At 36.4% G+C, this 21,739-nt stretch overlaps 1 protein-coding gene across 6 annotated transcripts in view; it reads right to left on the bottom strand.

The window, feature by feature from the left end:
• Positions 1–21,739, bottom strand: part of ERC1 (ELKS/RAB6-interacting/CAST family member 1) — a 296,218-nt gene that overhangs the window by 120,522 nt on the left and 153,957 nt on the right. For 5 of the 6 annotated variants that reach the window (XM_075159301.1, XM_075159320.1, XM_075159339.1 and 2 more), the window contains exons 13-14: positions 21,439–21,574; positions 1,813–1,944 (exon numbers count right to left, since the gene is read on the bottom strand). In XM_075159301.1, coding sequence (XP_075015402.1) covers positions 1,813–1,944; positions 21,439–21,574 — 268 coding nt within the window. The remainder of the gene's footprint in view (positions 1–1,812; positions 1,945–21,438; positions 21,575–21,739) is intronic. The other variant, XM_075159329.1, reaches the window with a different exon arrangement.

Genomic DNA, 21,739 nt, shown 5'->3' with positions numbered 1-21,739 from the left:
TCTTTGACTCAAACCTCCTTTAAAAGGTTATTTTTAAAAACTTGTAGAATTTCTTTTATGGAATATCTCTAATATAAGACTTTCTTGACTGCATCTATAACTGAAGTTCTTCTGTGTCTGGATCTATGCAAAAATCTTTCTTGTGAAGGTTGTGCCCATTTGCACAGTAATCTCCTTGTCTGTAGCTTTGATCATGTTTACGCTACTAGCATGCCTCTTTGCTAGTGAATCAAACGTAACCTACTCATCCTTTGCAAACCGTACTCCACCCATCTTTCACTTTCAATACTGAGATGACCTGTGATCATTCTCTAATACAAGCCTACATTGTGCACGCATAAAATTGGTAAGTGTTCATCTTTGTGCTTACTTCCCCAACTTCAGATACTTCTAACCCCTACAAAATGAACACACTCTAACCTTCTTCAAAACATTCCCTCAAAAAATTCTCTAAGCCTTATGCATCTTGTTCTGCGTTTCGAGCACAGACATCACAAAACGGTGAGTTCTATGGGTTTTGTAGGTGCTCAAAGAATATAAAAATGGTCACTTTGTCTTGTAACAAAGAAATTAAAAAATTATGACATCCTAGGCATCAAATCACATACTATTTTGTTTACTTTTGCATCTCAGCATAGAACCTGCTCCTTTCTGAGATACGTATTTTCCTTTCAAGGAGATCTAATTTTTGGTGTGGTATTCACTACCTAGTTAACATTCCTATTTCATGCAAATTTTTTTCAAGGCTACAAGAAGTTTGGAAAGAAGGCATTCTTGAAAGTGAACTCCATAACATTGCCTAGGATCTTAGGGTACAGCAACCAGAATTATCCTCAATACGTCTATCAGCAAACAGCTGAGCTTGCCTCTAGCCTAAAGAGAAACAGTTGCTTTCTTCCTGAAAACTTGTATTATTACTAAGATCTTTATATCTTCTTTTTAGTTAAAGTATGTGATATAAGAATACATGTTGGAAAAAAAATCTTAAAAAATGTTTTGAAGTGCAGTTAGTCAGAACTTTTTTTATTTAAACAACAAAGACAAAGAGATCATGCCATTGCAATGCTACTGTCCAAATGCTCCTGTTTGCTAATTACGGTCAAGTAAGGAACAGTGAAAAACACTGAAGAGGCTCACAAAAAGCACAGTAAGAATGCCAGGTTCAGCTTCTGCTTCAAAAGCTTTATCAAAATCTCATGGAATTTTATTCACTACTTATGGTGTGTTTTCTTGATGATTACTTACGTGAGTTAAAATCAGGCACATACATGACTCTTCAGAGTATCTCGTCAGTGGCACAGAATCAATTCATGCATAAAAGTTCACACTTGTGGCTTTAACACACAAATGTGTATTTTCTGTGTGTATGCTTGGCCCAAGCCAAGGGATTTGTCTCTTTATCCAGTTGTTTTGCAAGCGCAACGAGACTGTGGTCCATAAACACAACTACGCTAATAAAAATCATCGTTTTTAAATACATTCAATGAACAATACAGTGAACTGAAGTATGCTTACACATAGCAAGATAGCTTTGACAGGCAAGACAGATCAGAAGAGTTACTACTTAAAATAATATTTTAAAGCTCAGGATATGTTATATTTCTTTTTAATTTCAATAAAATCTTACCTATGAAATACAACTTATCATGAAGGCTTTGCAGACTTTATGAGTTCTGTTACCTAATGTTAGAACAGAGATACAGGACCATCAAACAAAACCAGCTGTGTTTCACAGTAAAGCAGGGAAAATAGTACTTTACTGTCTGTTTACTTTCCTAAGAGGACTACCAGTGACTTTATAAGATTGCAGACCTGTTTCTCAGCATTGATCCTGGCTGACTCCTCTTGTGCTAGCACCATTTCCCGCTCTGCAGTTATCTGAACACTTTCTCTGAGTGCCTCTTCCAATTCTTCAATCCGATCATCCTTTTTACGTAGATTGTCCTGGAAAATGACGGGAGACTAGGTGAAGACGACTTGTTTGGAACTACAGCCTTTTAATCAACCAAGTTCTACGCCAACCAAAATGTGTTTCTCCCTCCCAAGGCGAAACTGCAGGCAAATTATCTTCATACAAAGGAAAGAAAGATGAAGTGATGCAAGAGTAGGAGGAAGACCACAGTAAAGAGAAGGAGAAAGCTAGCAAAGCAGAACCTCAAAGCAAGAATGCCTGCCCTCCATGTTGGATATACCACATTCTTGTCAGATTATACAGCATAGATAAGCGAAGGTTGTTGGTAAATAAAGATTAGTAAGCAGTTCCAAAGAAGCATAGAAGGTAGAATTGGTGGGAAGGTAGCAGGCATTCAGCATTGCCCATTTGCTCACGCATTCACCAGCAGGCGCGGTAAGAAGGGAAACATAGTGCTGCAGTTTCGAATTTGCCATTTCCAGGCTAAGGGGGAGAAAAGCAAACATTAACCCAACAGAGTTTTCCATTGTTCAGATTAAGTCTTCAAGGAATTTTTTCATCAAAAACTTTCTAGAAATTATGAAGGGTTCATCTGGGCTGTCTGAATCTCAGACATTCAAGTATCAAGACTACCTTAAAATTTATTCTTCGATTAAGAGCATCTTCACAGTTACAAGTTCAGATGTCCCACCTATATTCAAAGACCATTGAAGAAAACTGTATTGCTCCTCAGAAAATATATTGTTTTATTGGTTTATACAAACAGTATAACTTATATACAAAATTAATGGTATTGTTATTTGTAAAGGAGACCCTCCTTACTTCAATATTGCTAGGAAAATAAACGTGTATCTCCAGCTCCTGCTGTAGCAGCTTGGACAAAAGACTGCAACAGACTGCAAACAGGCTGTCCTGCCAGGTATATATGAACATCTTGGACCATGGCTGCTTAAGAAATCTATCAGAAATGAGCAGCTCAATTGAAGATTTCTGCATTTCTTGTCTTGCAGATTGGTTTAAATCATAGGGTTCGGATGAGATATTAATGCACATTTAAGTTACCACATGGACTTTTTAGCCATCTCAGCAGCAGTGGAAGAATCAAAAAAGTTTCCCTTTGGTTTTTTTGCATTTTGCTTTTTGTCAGATTTACCCCTTTATCTTCTGTCCTTTTGTGTTTAAGACTGAAATTTTCCACTGTTTCTCTGAAAGTGTTTCACACCAGGTAAAAAATGGAAAAAGATGACTCACTTGGAGAAAATTTGACCTTGCAACCTTCATAATGCAAAAATTAGTCATTGCAGTTTAGAGAATGAACCTGACTTATTTCTTAATTCCTGCTTTCTAGGACTTGGGATACATCACCAAGGATACTTGTTGTAAGAACACCATTTCTGGCAGTCTCAAGACTGCCACTTTCAATGAGAGTGTTCCAGCAGAGATGCAAAGCTTTGTATCAGACCAGTGCAAGACCTCTGGCACCACTGCCCTTGTGTAGAGAAAGGCTAGTATTCAACCACTAGCAGAGGCAATAGTATTTGTTAGGCTTTGCAGGCAGAGGAGGTTTCTGCTGATGGTTACTTTCCAAAGTGGATTCACAGAGCAAGTAATTGCTGATTTCTAAAGCAACAAACAGAGAGATCTTCATTTCAAAAACAGGAGTTGCAGAATATGTTTTCATACTTTCTGAATCTTTCTGAAACACTGATAATATCTTCCAAAACTACTTTATGGTTATGATTAGCCTAGCTGAAGACTCATCAAAAAGATGAGTAACAAGTTTACAAAAAGCTCAGCACAGAATATTAACCGTGCCAGACGTGAAAAATATTTACTTGCCTATCTGCATTACACAATAAATATCGACTGTACTTCTTGATATATTATTCATGGATAACCAAGGAAGTGTGGAAGTGTAGCTCTCCATTTCAAACAACACAAGTGGGAACGGTTCATTTGAACAGCTGCATGTAAAATGGAAACTGCTTTAAAATAAGAATGCAGAATAAAACATTCTAACACATAAGGTATGTCCACTCTTCATCCAAGGCAAACATTTAAGAGGTGAATTCGACACTGTATTAACCTTGACACTATGTAGTGCTCTATTCAGACAGGTGAATTCTTGAGGTATGGGAGGAAGAGCAATTGATGGTACCAAAATTGATCAAGACAGTGCCACATTACCTGCACTCGAAAAGTCTGCATTCATATATAATTAGTTTTCCTAAAATAATACGCAAACTTTTACATATACGCTGGAGGGTTGCAAGTTAAAAAAATCCAGTGCTGACTTACAAATAACTGCCTAGAAATAATGATCTTTTAACTTTAGTCTAATACTAATAACCCATCCACTAAGAACAGATTAGTTACAAGTTTTCACTTTGTGTCTCAGACAAACCTACTCAAAAGATGTGCAAGTTTACTCTTGTAACGGTGTCACAATGTGCGTAACCACTCCAAAAACCCACACCGATGCCTGGCAGGAGTAGCAGATTGTTGCTTAGCCAGACAGCACCTCCACTAGTGCAGAATAGTCTCAAGACTTGTAAATAGTTATTTTGTTTCTAGCTGTTTGATCATGACTAATTGATTAGCATTTGAATTATTATTTTTTAAAATACAAGCTGCTCTTTCAAACAAAACATACTAATAGAGAAAAAGTAAATAAAAGCAAACCAGCATTTGCCTTTTAACATACCAGCATGTTTTTCCAATTGTTTGGCTCTAAACTCTGAAACATGACAGGCTTATGCAGACCTTCAACCCATGCTGCTGCTGCTTTCCTCTTTTTAGTTGCATGAAGTATTCTATCTTTATTGTGATAAGCATTAAACCCTGGAGAAAAACTTCTGTTAATTATAACTACAATTATAACTTTTTTCCTGCAGTCCTTTTTTCCAAGAACTAGAATGCAACTTGAGTTGCTTCATATATACATTAGAATGTGACACTGAGAGCAAATTTATCTTCATGTATTTTGATAAAATCGCAGAATGATAAACAGTGGCAGTCTCCTTTCATGAAGCTTACACAGATGACTATTCAGAAAGGAAAAAAAAATATTACTTACCTGTACAGTAACTGGATTCTTCAAGATGTACTACCTACCCAAATATCTCCATGACCCTCCCTCCCTCTCCTCCTGAGTCCCATATGCACAAGATTCCACAGCGGAGATGGAATTAAACTGGGATAGAAGAGACAGCTCTGCCTTTATGCTCACTGGTGGCAGTACACAGGAAATGAAAAACCCATTTGACACTGCGGGAGTGCCAAGAGTTCAAGCACAATAAAAATTTTTGCTACCCATACCATGATCTGTAGCTGATTTGTATGCAAAACTCATTCTAATACATGTCTGTCTGAAAGCCTGAAAGGAAAAGGAGGTGTGACTGACGCACATTTCTGGGCTTTTTCTTTCACTTCAGGAAGGAAGTGGTAGGATGTCCAAGTGATGCATGTTAAAAGGATGTATCAATTTAATTTATCCTGCATTCATGTGATGTGTAATCTGCCATGAAGTTTTATGAAAGTGCATGAAATAGGATATGAGTTTTCACCGAGGCATTTAGGTTCAATTAAATCTGAGGTATCCTGGCAAACTTCTTCATAACTGTGTCTTAAACTAGACTCACAAAGGTCTTTATGACCTAATTTCACTCTTTGAATTGGAATTAAGGTGGATTCCTCTAGTTAACTCTTGGGAAAGATTAGTTAACAGTTTGAGAAGGCAATGAAATGCTTCTTTTAACTGTTAAGAATATTTCTAGGACTAGCCAATCACCTAGTTATGGAAAGATGATTTTCATACAATCCCGTAATTAATGCAATAGCACATTTTACCTGTGTGCTTTCATAGACCAGAAGGGAAGAACACAGTACTGGAAGTGTTTTGAATTAGGAATCAATTATTTCTTAAACGCTGAAATCATTACATTATTACAAGCATTTATTCCTGTGAACTATTGCTCTTTCTTACCATGTATTTCCTCAAGAAGCCATAACCTAGATAAAAAATCTAATGATAATGATCTCAGTCCATTCTAGATTGAACAAAACTCTCCCCAGAAAGAAAAATCCTCATTTGTGAACTGACCTTCCACTAGACAAGTGGAACCTGGGAACTCAGGACTGTCAGCTACCTCAAGTACTACTTAAAGTTTCCTCCTGGGTACAAGCTGTTATTTAGTTACTGATACAACAAATTCTTCACCAACATTTGGAGGCAGCCCATCTACAAATGTTAGGAATTTTTCAGAGTTAAAAAATATGAGGGCTTGATTAACTGCAACTCTAAAGTGCATGCTGGTTGATTAATATGAAAAATTGAAATCTTACTAAGTTTCTTCCATAAAGTTCCTTTGCTTCCTGTCTTCAGCCATAACCAGTATCAAATGTGAAGAGGAAATATTGGTTCTACTGTAGTCAGCCCATTACTGAGGACTTCTGGTTTGTCATCTCAGGAGTCTACCAAAAGATGCCAAAAGACTCTCAACTAGATCATGGAAGGTGGGTTTCTGCAGTGTTGGTTGAACTACTGCACTGCTGAACCCAGAAGGAAAGGTGTTATGCCAAAATCAGAAGGCTACTCTTCAGAAGAGGACAACTGATGAAAATAAATCAATTTGTTAATTAATCTCTGTTTTTCTCTGAAAAATACTTGTAAAAACCTGCAGACCTTTTTAACAAGGTCCTGAAGCTTAAAGGAAATATACAATGTGGTGGTACCGAAAGGTGGTATTACAGTTTCATTTGATTTCAGAAGCAAACAATCATAGGGACTTAAAGTTCAGGTGAGAATGGTGAATCTCCTTCATTTGGTTCCACATGCTGATCAACTACTTGAAGAAGTCTCTGAACACAAAAAGCATGCAAAATTGTCACTCATAAATGGGGAAATACCTCTTACACTGATGAGACAATACTTTGACTTAATGGGTTTTCAAGGATACACATTGGGTAAATGCTGAACAGAACACCATGGTACATAACCAGAATGCTAGTTACAATAGAATCTAGCTCAAAAAGAGTGTTTGGGGTCCCTGTGCAACTCATCCAAAGCAGAAGATGTCCATGGTGAATTGTTTCTCTCTCTGTATTCATCACCATTTGCTGAAGAAGATGGCAACAAAAAAAAAGCATGCTGTCTTGAAGACAAATAAAAGACGACTTCATAAATTTCTGAAGAAGGAAATACCTTTAGGGTAGTGTATAGCTTGGTATCAAGATGTAGCATGAACCACAAATAAACATAGATCCAATACTAAAGATTCTGAAAATAAAGTAACAGAAAGGCAAACTACCATGTAAACAGCTGCTAGTATATATATTGCTGGGCATGAACAAACAGTGGAGTTTATAGAATAACTACAAATGCTAATGTTGCATACAACTGTCTTGATGCCCTCAATTGGTAAAAGAACAAGTATTGGGGGTTACCTGTGATGGGGAAACCTCTGTCTGTCTAGGCAGAAGCTAAGTATATCCAAGTATTAGGTTTATATGAAGTCCCTGTTTCTCACAGGGTGAGCCAAAAAGGCCATTTTCGTAAGTACAGGAACAGCATATGTAATTATCATGAGTTCCTCCATGAAAGGAACAGCCTGAGAGCTGAAGAGACAGAAACTGCCAAGCAGGAGCTCCTCGACCAACGTTTCCTCATCTTTGGAGAGATCAGACCTGAGATACACGATGACTATCTCATTAGGACAACATATGTCAACATCTGGAAAATTGTAACTGCCAAATAAGACACATGGATTGGAATTCAAGCCTGACAAGTTGCATAAATGCAGAAAAATAACTACAGGAGGCAAAAGGAGAAAAACTGCAGTAGAAGAATTTCATTCCACTAGGGGTTGAGAGGGAAGTGCAACAAAGCTGGCCACAGCACTGCATATGCCACACTGAAAACACGAGGGACAGCAGAAAGCGATGAGTACATTCTCCTAAGAGTACCACAATGGAAAAAGAGAAGACGTGTACACTCAGAATATGCGTGCACTTGTGGATCATCAGTTGCAGAAAGAACAAAAATATATTTATAGTAAAAAGAAAAAATGGATAAAAATTATTTCCAGACATGATAAATATAATGAGTCAGTGCATTAAAATTAGCATGGTGGGAAAAAAAAAAGGAAGCCAACAGTTTATGAGAAATGGCCAGTGAATTTTTCTTTTGAAATAGAAAGGTAGAAAATGGAGTGGTGTTTGGACAGCATTGTTCCTTGAGTATCATTGCTGCAGCGCAGGAGAACACTCAAGTATGATGCAGGACTATAAATTATGCTGCTGACAAAAATATCTGCTCTTGTGTACACGGGAAGGATGCACACTTTAAAAGTTATATATATGGACAATCACTTGAAAGAAAATCATAAAACGTGCTCAACTACAGAAGTTAATAAAATACGAAAAACAAAAACGGGCAGGCAGCTGCTTTACCCTGCACAAGTCCGTGTGGCTACCTACCTCATTAAAGAAGAAAGAAAAAATCTCATTCAGATAGTAAAATATGTCTGTAAAATAACATGGCAAATTTATGATGGGAAATATGTTGGTATCAAGATTACTTATATAGACGCTAACTGAAGTGGTAAGCATCTGTAAAAAAAATGCTCTTCTCCACATGCTAAGAAAATAAATATAGAACTAATTCATCCACCAGAAGTTATGTGAACTCATTTCTGTTCCTAAACATACAGGTCACAACGAAGCAGCAGAAAAATACAGACAAAATGGCAATGCAATACAATGACATTAGCACTGAATAACAGCTATCACTAAAAGAAATAATTCTGAGGTATATCAAGATATAAATAATGTTCCATATGTGACATATGTATAATCCTAAGGGCAAAACGCGCATGCATTTGTCCCTAAAAGATATTTACATGGGAAAAAACCCCACAAATCCATGAAAATTGGGAAAGAAATATCTCAACTCTAAAGACAGATAGTTACAGATAATATTCAGATACATATATATTACTCTTAATGGCGCTAATTTAAATGAAAGGGAAGTGACAGGGGAGAAAAAAAATCTTAGTGAAAACTTAGTGAAGAGAAATACTTAATTTTTCACTGTCTATTTCTTGAACACATATGAAGTCCTTAACAAAACTTGTGCATATTGCTATTATTGCCTGAAAATTGCTACAAATGTATACATTTGTATATATTGTATCCATTGCATAATGTTTATAAACATTATACAGTATGTCTACAAAAATGGATGAACAACTCCAGCCATTGATTTTTTTTTTTTGTTCCAAGATATTTTATGTGTTACCACTCAGGTGTGTTACTTTCAAAAAAGTGTTTCCAAAATGTATAGCACTTTTGTCCAACATCAGGAGCAATGTGGAATACACAGAACTTGTGGTAACAATAAGAAAGGATCCTAATCAATACTAGTTGAATTATGTCCGTCATAAAGCTCTGTAATTCCAATACCCTTCTCTGCTACTGAAGAGGAATTCCATTGGAATCTAGATTATTTACACATTTCTTGAAAGACAACAGAGAGGAAGGAGAAGAAAAGGACAAACAGTTGTAGGCACTATTACACAGGCCTAAAAGGGAAAGGCAGAACTGATTATTTCCATGAGAAACTGGCAACGTCTCTTCCTGATAGCTACCATGCTTTTGACACTTCTTTCCTGTTACTCTAAGCTTGGCGCTCCCAACACAGCAATCAGTTAGGTATGTTAGTTTTCTATAGGCACTTTTCATTAGCAACAACCTAGACAGACTGAAGTACCTTGCCAATACTAACAACCAGATTTACCATTTAGCACCTCATGCAGGGTGCCAACAGCTTCAACATTTTGCTTCAGCTGTTGCAAATTACCACATTTGTGTTTTTTAAAACCTACAGGGACGGTGCTTCTATCTAACCACAGTGGGTCACTGCACGGACTATTGGAATGAGACCCAAGGCTGACAATACAGCTGTGAAAATGTTCTGAAGTGAGCAAAAGCAATAGATGTCTGTAATTGTTATGGGTTTTTTTGTTTGTGTGGTTTTTTGTTTGGTTGTTTTTTTGCTGTTTTGGATTTTTTTTTTTGAGAGGCTAACTGGGGAAATGGTACTCTAAAAAGATTTCTTCTTCACACGTAAATCAATACTATGACTCAAGACTCCTAAACTGATAGGGGATTACAGTAAAAAACAGTGGCAGTTTTAACTAACTGCACTATTAATACGAAGCTCGAACCCATACGTTATTCCCTTGATACAGCCCTATTCCTCTGAACTCTCCTTGCCAATGTCAGTCCTGTCATCATCATTGTACTAATATATCACAGTAGTTGAAAGACCTACCTTGCTTTGCTCATTTTCAGTCATTCAGCAAAAAAGAGCAGCAGAAGTAGCACGCATGGACTGCCAGCTGTAAAAGTTCACTTTCTCTTGTCTTCCCTCTTTTTCATAGCTGAACATATGACAAAACTTGCTAATGATACAACACCACTGAGGAAATGTTTACTCAGCAGTTGATGCCATTGAATCTCTCCCACTCTCTCAATTTTGAAGGGAATGGCTGCACTCACCTCTGGTCTCATACATTCATTTTAGTCTCTGATGCCTCTTTCTTGATCTTCATCATAGTAGAGTAGCTATTGTATTTGTGCTAGGAGCTGCTTCCTTTAAAGCAGCCATCAGTTCCAGTCTAGCGAGATGCTATTGCTAAACACTATTCATTTTACTTAATGTAAAAAATCCCCAACATTATTACCTTCACTCCACGCAGATGTGCTCCTATTTCCCCAACTTCAAACTAGAGATCATCAGAACAATTTCATGTCAGAATTAAATTATCAACATTTCTTACACCATCTGGGAACACCCCAACCCACCCGCAATCCCCCTGGAAGCCAGATGCATCAAGTTAATTTCAAGGAAAAGATCTGTCTTGGTACCACCTGGATTCAGCTACTAACCAATATACACATATTAATTTAGGGAAATGTTTTGCTTAAAATATTAAAAACTGGTTTCTGTTCTCAATACCTTGACCAGTAAATGCACAGGTCAGCTTTACCACTGTATCTGAAAGTCTAAGGATACATTTGAAGACAGGAAATAAACATACCGATGACTTGGATACACTAACAGAAACTTTAAAAAATTTCAGCAAGAAAGGATCAGGAAGAACGGAATGACTTAGGTGTGCAGCAGCAGTCAATTCATATGCAGATATGGAACATGAAACCTATTAGATACAATTGATAAGAACAGAATACTGAAAAGAAAAAGTAAAAATTGGACATTTAGATACTAACATCATCAGAAAACAATGAGTTTAAAAATACTGAAATGAAGTATTTGAAAAGAACAGCTTCTTGTTGGTGTATTTTCAATGTTACACTGATAGTAGCATTTAAACAGGCAATATAGCATCACAACATTCATAAAAATTACCAATTAAATTCACTGGCATAAAAAGCAAAAGGATGAGAAAGTGGAAACTCTTCATATTCTGTGAGATTCTCACTTCTCTGTATGGAATTCCAATTGTTTCTATAAAAGCCTGAACTAGTTCAAAGGAAGGAGAAAAATAGTTATTGTTTTTCTTTAGCCCTAAATATTCCAAAACAATCATCTATTGTCCTCAGCCTGCAAAGCTGCAAAAAGTACTCCCTGGCTCTTGTCTTCACTCATTCTTTTCCATGTTCAAGTGTTTAAATTTATTTAATAACTGTTTGAACAGAAGCTCGTCCTTATGTTTACTATTTACTTCCTTTTCTTTATCTTTTCTACTTTTGCCATATCCTTTCTGTGGTGGATGGCCCACATCATTGCACATTATTCAAGAGGTGAATGCACTGCTGATGTATACAGTGGCATAGTAGTATTTTCTGTTTTGTCATTTAACATTTCTCAACATTGTTTTTTTAAATAGTTCTGCTAACCAATAGTATTTTCATGAAAATATTTATTCTAATTCCAAGATTGTTGTCATGTGGTAATATAGCTAGATCAGAACCCATCAATTGTGTACATATATTTAAGATTGTTTCTCCTGACATATATTAATATGTACTCATACTGAATTTCATCTGCTATTTTATCCATGAGTTAGCGTTATGAGATACTTGTGGAGCTATATAAGTTATCTTTCATTTAAATATCCTGAATAAATCAATAAATATAATTCAGAAATTTAGAGAAATTTAGTCTCATTTACAGAAAATACTACATTTGCTATTTTTAACGAGATACATTACCTCAGCATAAACCAGTAATTGTTCCATAGCACTGGGACATATGTACTTACAATGCAAAAAACATTTACAGTTTAAGAATACTCAATGGTTCTTCAAAAAGAGGAAGAGAAAAGTACATGGGTGGTGACTGGCATGGAGAAGAAAGCTGTGCCCTAGAAGGGCATGGATAACTGTTGTTGGGACACTAAATTCCTTCAGCTTTTATTCCCTTGCTTTTCACACCCTGCTTTGGAAAACCATCTGACCTCAAAAATACCAAGACTTAGGTAGAATTCAAACACCAGCAACAAAACCAACACAATGTCCTAAACTGAATTTGTTGATGAATTTTAACCGACTATAGACATTTTCTAGAACGTTAAGGAGATCATCCTCCTTTAATCCTTAGTAAAAGACTAAGTCATACCAATATAGTTAGTTTTTCCCACCACCTGCATTCAGATCTGAGTGTACCTCAAACAAAATTCAACAGTTGAAAGGAGTGGTGCTGACTTCTAGTATTTTACAACCTTCAGTCAGTTATGAATACACAATTTGCAGCCTAAGCCTCAATCCCAGCAAATATTTGCACATCACAGTAAGTTGTTCTGATATATCCTAAGAGAGTGTAAATTTTAGCCAAAGAGGAAAATTTAACAGGAAAAGTGCTAATTAAAGACAGAATAGGCTTGTTTCTATAGGGCGAAAAAAACCCAAAAAAGAGTAGTTTAAAGGTGACAGCAATTTGGGCAGCTTAGTAAGCAAGATTAAGGAATAATACTGAGTTAGAATGAAGTTAATTAGGTTTATTACTACTTGAAATGAATTAGAGGAAATTTTTTAAAGGAAATGCTGAAGCATTTGTTGCCACAGGTATAGAACTAAAAAAAAATTCCATATGTTTTTTTTTTTTTTTAAATAAATTCTGAATTCAGTCTCTCTTTAGGTCCCCATCATCACCCCATCCCCTTCCCTTTTCTATTGGCCAAAACAAGAATAAGGCAGAAAAGCAATTTTATTAAACAATGAGACTATGAAATGAGCCGCAGCAATTGGGCATTTTTATTCTTGGGGAGAGATGAGTTAGAAACCATTTTCAACACAGCAAGTAAAAAAATAAGCTCGTGAGAGAGAGAGGGGAAAAAAAAATCAGAAGAGGGGAAAAAATTGCAAATTTATTGCCATTTCTCAGGCTCATGAAATAAGACACCAAAATGAAAAGAGAGCTATTCTTCCCCTTGAATGTACTCCCATTGTTTTGCTTAAATCTGGCCCTCAATGTTTTCTACCCTCAGGAGAGACCTCCTCACAGGAACCACACCACTGTTGTCAACAGTTACATTAATCTCTCTGACAGTTTTTAGGAAAGGAGTTTGAACTCAGATACTAATCTTGGGGGGAAAAAAAAAATCCATACAAAAAACATGTAGTGGTTAAGGTTGTTGGCACACATTCAGCTGTCCAGTCTTCACTGTACTTAGTTTCTGGCATATGACAAAGGGTACCAACCCTGCTCTTTGCCAAACAGGCAAGAGAGTACAAATAGCAGGTTTCACCTTCCACTGACACCTAATGTTTCTGCAGAAAAGACTGGGTGAAAGTGTGTCTGGAGAATAATAGTCCTGACGGATCACAGAGAAACGTTAGGATGTAGGGAGTCCTCTTTCCTCTATTAAAAACTCTCAAGCCATATAATAGCTTTCTCTCACTACAAATCTCAATTTGCAGTTAAGGAAATACTGGGATAATTGGGAGACTGCCTAATGTTAGTTGTAAATAGCAACTTTCATGAAATTTTTCCAGCTGTCTGTTCAAAACTGCAGAGCATTTTTACATTATATAAGAAGACAGAGTCAAATGGTTCATCTTTTTTAAAGATGTCAAGGCAGTGAATAGGTCTAACCTGCACATAATAAATGTACGGTAAACTAAACTGTAAAGTGAAAACAAATAGAGCAGATGGCTGTCTGTCCAGGGATACGCTTATCCATTCCAAATGTCAAGTCTCTTCAAGCTTAGTTTCTGTAAATGTTACGGTACCATGTATTCTGTAAGGAGTGCTCTCTTCTGGTCAAATATAGAAGAAGGTAATTCCTGAACAATATATTTAATGCCATAAATATTGATTATGTAGAAATGACAGATTCTGTCTCTATAAGAACTGCCATATCAAACCTCAGAACAAGGTCATGTATTTATTCTGATATTCAGAAATGATTGTTATATTTTAGATGGAGGAAAAACATGCATCTCCCTTCTCTAATAACATAACCGAACAATTCATAAAGCAACAGAGAAATCCATTTCTGAGACAAATAATTTTCATGTTCAAAAGTATATTATTTTTGTTGTTGCTTCAACATGCAACACTACACACATGAGCAACAGTAAAGTTAGTCAGACCTTGTAAACATTCATCAGAAAAAATGCCTCTACTAAAACTGGAGACAGGGCTGTCCCCACAATCTGCTCAGGCCTCACAGCTTACATTGTAAGAATAGTAACACACGAAAAATCTCACAAATTCAAGAAAATTAAGAAATGGGAGAGGTAAACTTACACTTTAATGGTCACCCATACTACTATATACTCTGTCTGTATGCAGCTGTTTGGAGAAATACAGATATCAGATTTCTGTATGGAAAATCGGGAAAATTAGTATTAGAAACAGACTCTTAAATACTGTTAAAGCTTAACGTGTACGAAAGTTTGTCTTGATGAGCTTCCTTTTAGTAAATGCAGATTTTACTGTCTCGCAAAGTCCATCAGATCCAAAAGGATAAGAGATGAAAAGGACTAATATTCCTAAGAACAGGACCTCATCTGAGCAGATGCTGCAGGACTTAACTTCATTCTTTCTTGTTTGTCAAGATAATTTTCCTATTTTCTGCTGCTTATTTTCTGGCAATCTGTTAGCAAGTCTTCATGATCTTTCTCAAAATAAAGTTGCACTTTATGACTTCAATAGGGAAAATGGAAGAAACCGTCTCTTTTAGCTAGAAGCTAATTTTTATGTGCGCTACTGTCTTGCTGAGATGAAAATCCAATAGCGTAATTTTTACATGAACACCTAATTTCATGATGACGCTCTTTCATATTATGCACTGATTTTTGGTACCATGCAGTATTTTTCCACTATTCAATGAACTAGCATTTCTTTCTAGTCCTGTTTCTGCGATGTTAAATGATAAAAATTATTATGGTATCAACATTGTGAAAATTCTTAAGTCTTTTTTCCATTGGAGAGCATTGCAAATGAAGAATACCATACCTAAGTATTGTCTGTAACTACTGTATTACTTCACACAGACATAACAAAATATGAAGCGAGGCTGTTCATACATACACTATTTACGTCACATAAGTAGATGTATCCAGGAATGCTTAATTATGAATTTTTAATTCCCCCAAAAAAGACTAAAACTCAAAGTAATCCCCGCCTCTGCCTCCCCGCGCCCCGAGAAACTTCCCTTCACTATAAGTCACAAAAAGCCTAGCTAAAAGGTCATCATTTTTGGAACTTCTCCCAGACATCCAGGAAAGTTAGGAAAAGCTCTCTTGACAGGCAGAGTTATGACATGATAAGAGTAAGAGCTAGTTTTTCTCCAGGCATCTGCTTGCCAGGGTTAAATATTCGCTTGTGTGTACAGTAACTCCACACACTGTGCTGAAAATCACAACCCTCCAAGTACAGAATGCAACTTTTGTTGTATTTTCTGTAACATATTGTAAAAGCTGATGGAAATTTAAATTGTTACTGGAATGTTACATTACCAACAAATCATGATATGTATTAAAGTCTCTACTGCATATGTATGTCCTGTTTTCTAATGCATAGCCAGCTGTCACAGAATCTCTCAAGAGGAAGGGTTGGAGAGTCAGTTGATCCCAAAACTACCTACTGGCTGCCATTGCATCTAGCCCAAATGAAAAAGGAGGAGTAATTTTCATATATTTATTCCATTTAGATTTTTATGAGGCATGATTGTTCTTTAGAGCCTGTATTTGTTCATACCTGCTGCATTTTCATTAACAAAAGTCCTACATAATACTGGGAAACAGACAGTACAATTCTGATTCACATCATCTGTGAACTCTGAATCATGTATTTGCTTAATTATCAAGAACATATAACAATGTTAAGCTTCATCCTTTATGGTGAGCTAGGAATGATCTGGTGACTGACAAGAAAAAGTTACCTCTTCAAAAAATGCTAACAAATTTCTTAAAAACTGAATTGCAAAGCGAATTCATACCCTTTCAGCGCTTTATGTCATCAGTTCTGTCCTAGAGGACAGAAGGAGGATGACCTCGAACTGAATACACCACTTAGTGAAATTATAGCCACCTGCGTAGGTGCTAATGGCATATAGTCAGGCCCAAGGAACACTAACACCTACAAGGCTGGGCAGCACAGAGAATTATCCAGGGACACGGAGGCCCAAACTTCTCCCTGATGTAATCAATGTCTAAAAAGTACTGGGAGAGGAAGGGAGAGAAAAAGAACATTTTGATCTGCATAATTCCCAAAGATGGATCTGAGCTCAATGAGAAAATACAGGTCTGATATGTTAGACTGTTCTCTGGAATAAATCCCGCAGATGCAAGATGGCATTGAAGAATAGATTTCTACCAGGCTGAAATGGAGTAGCTGACAGTTTCATGGGCCTTAACATGTTGAGCTGTGCTATCCAAGGGATAAAGAAAGTACACTCCACTCAGCTGGCAGGCAAGGATGGAATCTGATATGGCAGGGGTCTATATGGAAGAGAAATTAAGCCAGGAACTCAGCACTTGAAATTCACTTATCCCAGGAAAACATGTAACACCATTTAACTAGCATAACCAATTTGCTTCAAAGCTGATGATGCCTAGAAAGTTATGGGGGAAATCTTGAACTTTAAGTTTGGAAAGCTTTTCTTTAAATCTAACCATTTCCTCAGAAGCTTTGTACACACTGTCCAAAAGCAAGTTCATAGATTAATTAGAGAAGCACGATCTCTCCTTACTAACAGCCGAAAGACGACAAAACATCATTTTCATCATGGCATGGTATTACCATCAACAGATCAGATGAAAAAACTTCAGCCACCATACCCTCAAGATCCAATCATAGCATGTCAAGAGGAAATTCTTCAGTAATTTAAGACCAGATGTTCTGGGCTTCACTTGGGTTTTCGTATTTTTTAATGTTGATACTGACTGTGTGTACATGCTATGGTGCCTCATATCAAATAGTTCCTGATATTTAACGAATTTAGAACGTTCATTTAATAAAAAGGTATTTGGCTACCTAACCATTTCATCGAGCTTTGCCTGCATCCCAGTAAAAGCACTACTGAACAAAAAATTGCACATTCGATTGAAAATTCAGTTCTTTCCACTAGAAGGATATTTTTCCTATTTAATGCTCAATATGATAAAAGAATTATATAATCACAAGGAACAAACAACATATACTTCAGTATATAATTCATGGGTTAGGAATTATACATTAAATTATCTAAACTTGGGTGTGGAAAAAGAAGAAAAAAATAAATAAATTTACTTGGTGTTACAGTTGTTCATTAAAGCATTCAAATATATTTTACACAGCTTCTGGACATACAGTTTGTCAGTAGCAATTAAAGACTGATGGATAGTTGCTGCAATACAGATCCAATAGTATGCAACTCCATGCCACAAGATATTCTAAAAATTCCTCCTAAAAACTCTGGAAGATGCTGCAGTGATAGAATAAGAAAATATGCATACTACCTTCCAGATGTCAGTTCCAAGTACCGATTCAAATATCATTAAATTTCAGTAAATACTACTTTTCTAGGACAAGACAGCATATCAATTCCTTTTCACAATAGCTGAGCTTTAGTTACTTGAAGCAAAAATTTATCTGAGCTCAACATCTTGTTTTTTTTATCCTGCTTATAGACCAGACACTCGTTAACCTCTCAGATCTCTGGAGAGTTGTGGTTTAAGGGAACCCAGGAGGAAAAGACAAATTTGGAAAGCCATTCATCCATCTCACTACAATTGAGACATTATGGTTTTCATTCTTCCCCCACTCCCCAAAATACCAAATTTCCACCATCAGAGTTCTCTGAATAAACGAACATTTTGTTACTGGACTCAGGAAGAAAGAAACCACATGCCTGTTAGGGACAGAGAGAGGAGGAGTGGAGTATGTGCTTGGGAGCGTGTTTATTTGACTGGATTGCAGACGGTCAACCGAAGAACATGCAGATCATATATTTTTAAGCATTTCATAATGTCTTATTATTAATTCCAGCCAAAACCACCAAGACCAAAATTATCTGAAATTGGTGCTTGTGTGTCCTGACCCCAAAGCCAACAATGGCTGCATAAAAAAAAAAAAAAAAAAAAATCTACGTTCCTCTCAGGTTTAATTTTTTTTTTAATTGATTAGAAGGCAGTGCCCTTTCGAGTCTATGGAGAAGACAGGTCTCCATAACTAACAAATTGAAATGTGGTCCTGAGTAAATTTTACCTCCAGGAAACCAAAACGTTGCAGTCCTTGAGAGAGGGAGGCTATAAGCAGAGGGCTCTTCTAAAGGAAGGAGTTTTTATTGAACCTGTCACTTGTCATTAAACACTCCGTATTTTACCTTAGCCTGATATTTTCATTAGAGCATACAGACCTTTTTCATCTGTGAATGAAAGCATTCCCTTCAGCCTTGTGTTGAATATGGGGAAAGACTCTCTAAAATTGAGCCCACCCAAACAGGACAATTAGGTTCACAAAAGCAGGAAAGGCACTAGGGAAAATCAAATAATATTAATACTATGATAACTTACACATTTCATTGTTGACTATCACATCCCACTTCAATCTTAAATTCTTCTACACATTTAATAATGTCTATTTTTAATCTGAGAAATACTTGCATATAATTATATAGAAAGCAGCAGACACCAGTGCAGAATAAAACACAACATAAGCAAAGTGGAAAAAAGCATGTACTGCTGTATAGGCATCTCTAATTGGAAAACTTGAATGGAAAAAGGTAAAGATAATAAAATCATACACTTTGACATCTTTGTTCCCAATTTTAGCTTCCCTATTAGACCACCAACATACAACAAAGTAACACTGGAGAAAAAGACAAAAATATCAAACAACTTGGCTTTCTCAAAAGATACAATTAGTCATTTGTTTCTTGTTCCTAAACATAAGTTGCTTACTTTGAAATTGAAAAAGAGGAAATATTTAGAGTAAAATTATGCTAACTATGCTATTCGTAGTTTTATATTTATGATCCCTCTACTGCTAAAACACTTTGTAAGTAAAGAATTGGATAGTACATTACAAAGACAGCTATACATTCTTAAACAACCCTGATACAAAGCAGCACCATTTTTTGCCACCTAATTTCTGAGGAAAAGCTGCCTCACTGCTGCCACCAAAGCTGTACAATCTCTTTCAAGTATCAGAAACTGGTGTTAAATGGTTTTAACAGGACGTAAATTATCAGTAACAGAATATCACTGTCCGTCCATTGCTATGTGTAGTTGCACAAACACGTTACCTAACTTACTTACGAGGAGGGGAAAAAAAAAAAAGCAATTTTAGTATGCAAATAGGAGCGGAGAGAAAACAAATTTCAGGCTTTTTCCAATGCATTCCATTTGTGTAAAAGAAAAAAAAAAAATGAAAAGGAAAAGAATAATTGTGGGGAAAAAAGCCAGAAAAGAAAGCCACACCTTTTAAAATCTGAAAGTGCTACATCAAAACAAAAAAGATCATCTTGTGGAATGGTATCATTTGATAAAGACATCATGCGCACAATTGCAAGGCAAATGTCAAGTACCACTTATCTTTTCAAACTTAAAATATAGATTTACTCAAATGCAGATTACAAATCTAACCAAATATTGTATTAGTTTTAGGAATTTTTAAAGACATTTCACTAATACAAGGAGGATTGTGTTATTTGAACTTAAGCTGCCACATAACGAGAGCCTTGTGGATTGCCATAGCATTACAGCCACAAAACCCATTAGCAGATGTAGAAATCCCAGATCCCAGCCTTTTCTAAAAGCCTGCAGTTATGAAATCATTTTCATAGACTTGGAACTTAACTATTTCAGTGCCCTGCACATACAGGACTGGAATTGAGGGGGAAAACCACAAAATGGTGCATCTGAGAGCATTCCACATGGACACATGTTTCTGTGGTTCTTTCACAAGTTCTTAAACAGTTGAAACCATCCCCCTGGAATTCCACAGAACAGAGTAAAGAAGTATCTGCTTAAATTAAGGAGGGGATTTATCTTTCCTAGTAAACTATTAGGATTTATTCTATGTCTTCATTGTAGATGTATTAAGATATGTAGCTGGTTATAAGAAACAGGATTTAACCTGGGATAACAAAGGAAAACACCTATGAGAAGGCTTGCGCTCTAAAGATTTAAAAAATAATTTTAAAAGCTCTCAAGGGTAGATTACTGTTTCCATGTTTATTTTCACTCACCAAAAGGAAAATTATTTTTGTAAACTAAAGAAATCACAGACAAAGTACCTATTATCTCCTCACTTAGCATCATAATATCTTTGCTTTATTTCACGGTATTAATATTTTTATGACAGCACTTGAAAACTTACCATTTGATAAACCATCTACAGCTAATATCAACATATACACACTGAGAAATATTTGACTTGCTTTCATACTGGTGACTTTCATATGCCTAGGTAGATTTGAGGTAACTAGATAATTCTGTGGGGCAGCAACATGTTATCATTTCAGAAATAAAGCAAACTGACTAGTCAGTATACCACGAATTCATGAGGTAGAGTAGGATTTCACAGCCAAACAAGGATGAGTAAACACAGAAACATGGTCCTCCAGTTACCTCAGAATAATTTCAATTTACCATAAGAATACTTACTTGGTTATCTTTCATTTTACCGGAGAAAATGCACCAATATAAGGTAAAACCAGTTGGGAAAATACACAAAACAGCTAAAGAAAAAGGCTATCAGAAGAGCAGCGAAGAAAGAAATGCCAAACCAGTCTCAATGCTGAATTGATAAAATTATTCCAATGATGCACTTCATAACTGAGTTGACAGCTGAAAGTATTTTTCCCTTTTATAAAAATGGGGTAAGCTATGAAGCCAACTGAGAGAGGCTGCTTTCTTTGAAGTGCTCTGGGATAGATGTGTCCTTTTAAACAATCAGTAACAAATTTCTTCAGTAACAGCTATGAAAATGGATCAGGGGGTATAGTGGAGCACGAGGTAGCTAAGCCTGGCTGATTGGCCACATTGCTTTAATTCAATTCCCATGTTACCTGAAGCTGTTGAGAGCTGTCATTAAGATTATCCTCTCGTCTCCTGGCCTCCTCTAGCATCTGTGCACTCTTCTTTTTCTCCACTTGCTCTTTGTGCTTCAGATTTGCTACTTTCTTATTTTGATCTTTAACTTGCCTGTAAAAGAGAAGAGCATTCAGAGCGTGGTCCAGAGCACGCTTCCGTCAGCTCCAGCGCTGGGCAGCTGGACTGGGGAAGAGTGGAACCCTCAAGTACCATCACTTCGTTTGCAGAAGGTCACCAACACCGAACACATCCTCAAGTGTTACCCTCAGCTGTTAA

The sequence above is a fragment of the Calonectris borealis genome, chromosome 1 (genome assembly GCF_964195595.1).
Source record: "Calonectris borealis chromosome 1, bCalBor7.hap1.2, whole genome shotgun sequence".
NCBI classification, from domain to species: Eukaryota; Metazoa; Chordata; class Aves; order Procellariiformes; family Procellariidae; genus Calonectris; species Calonectris borealis.
The sequence above is the reverse complement of the archived record's forward strand: the minus strand, read 5'-3'. Positions and strand labels throughout refer to the sequence as shown.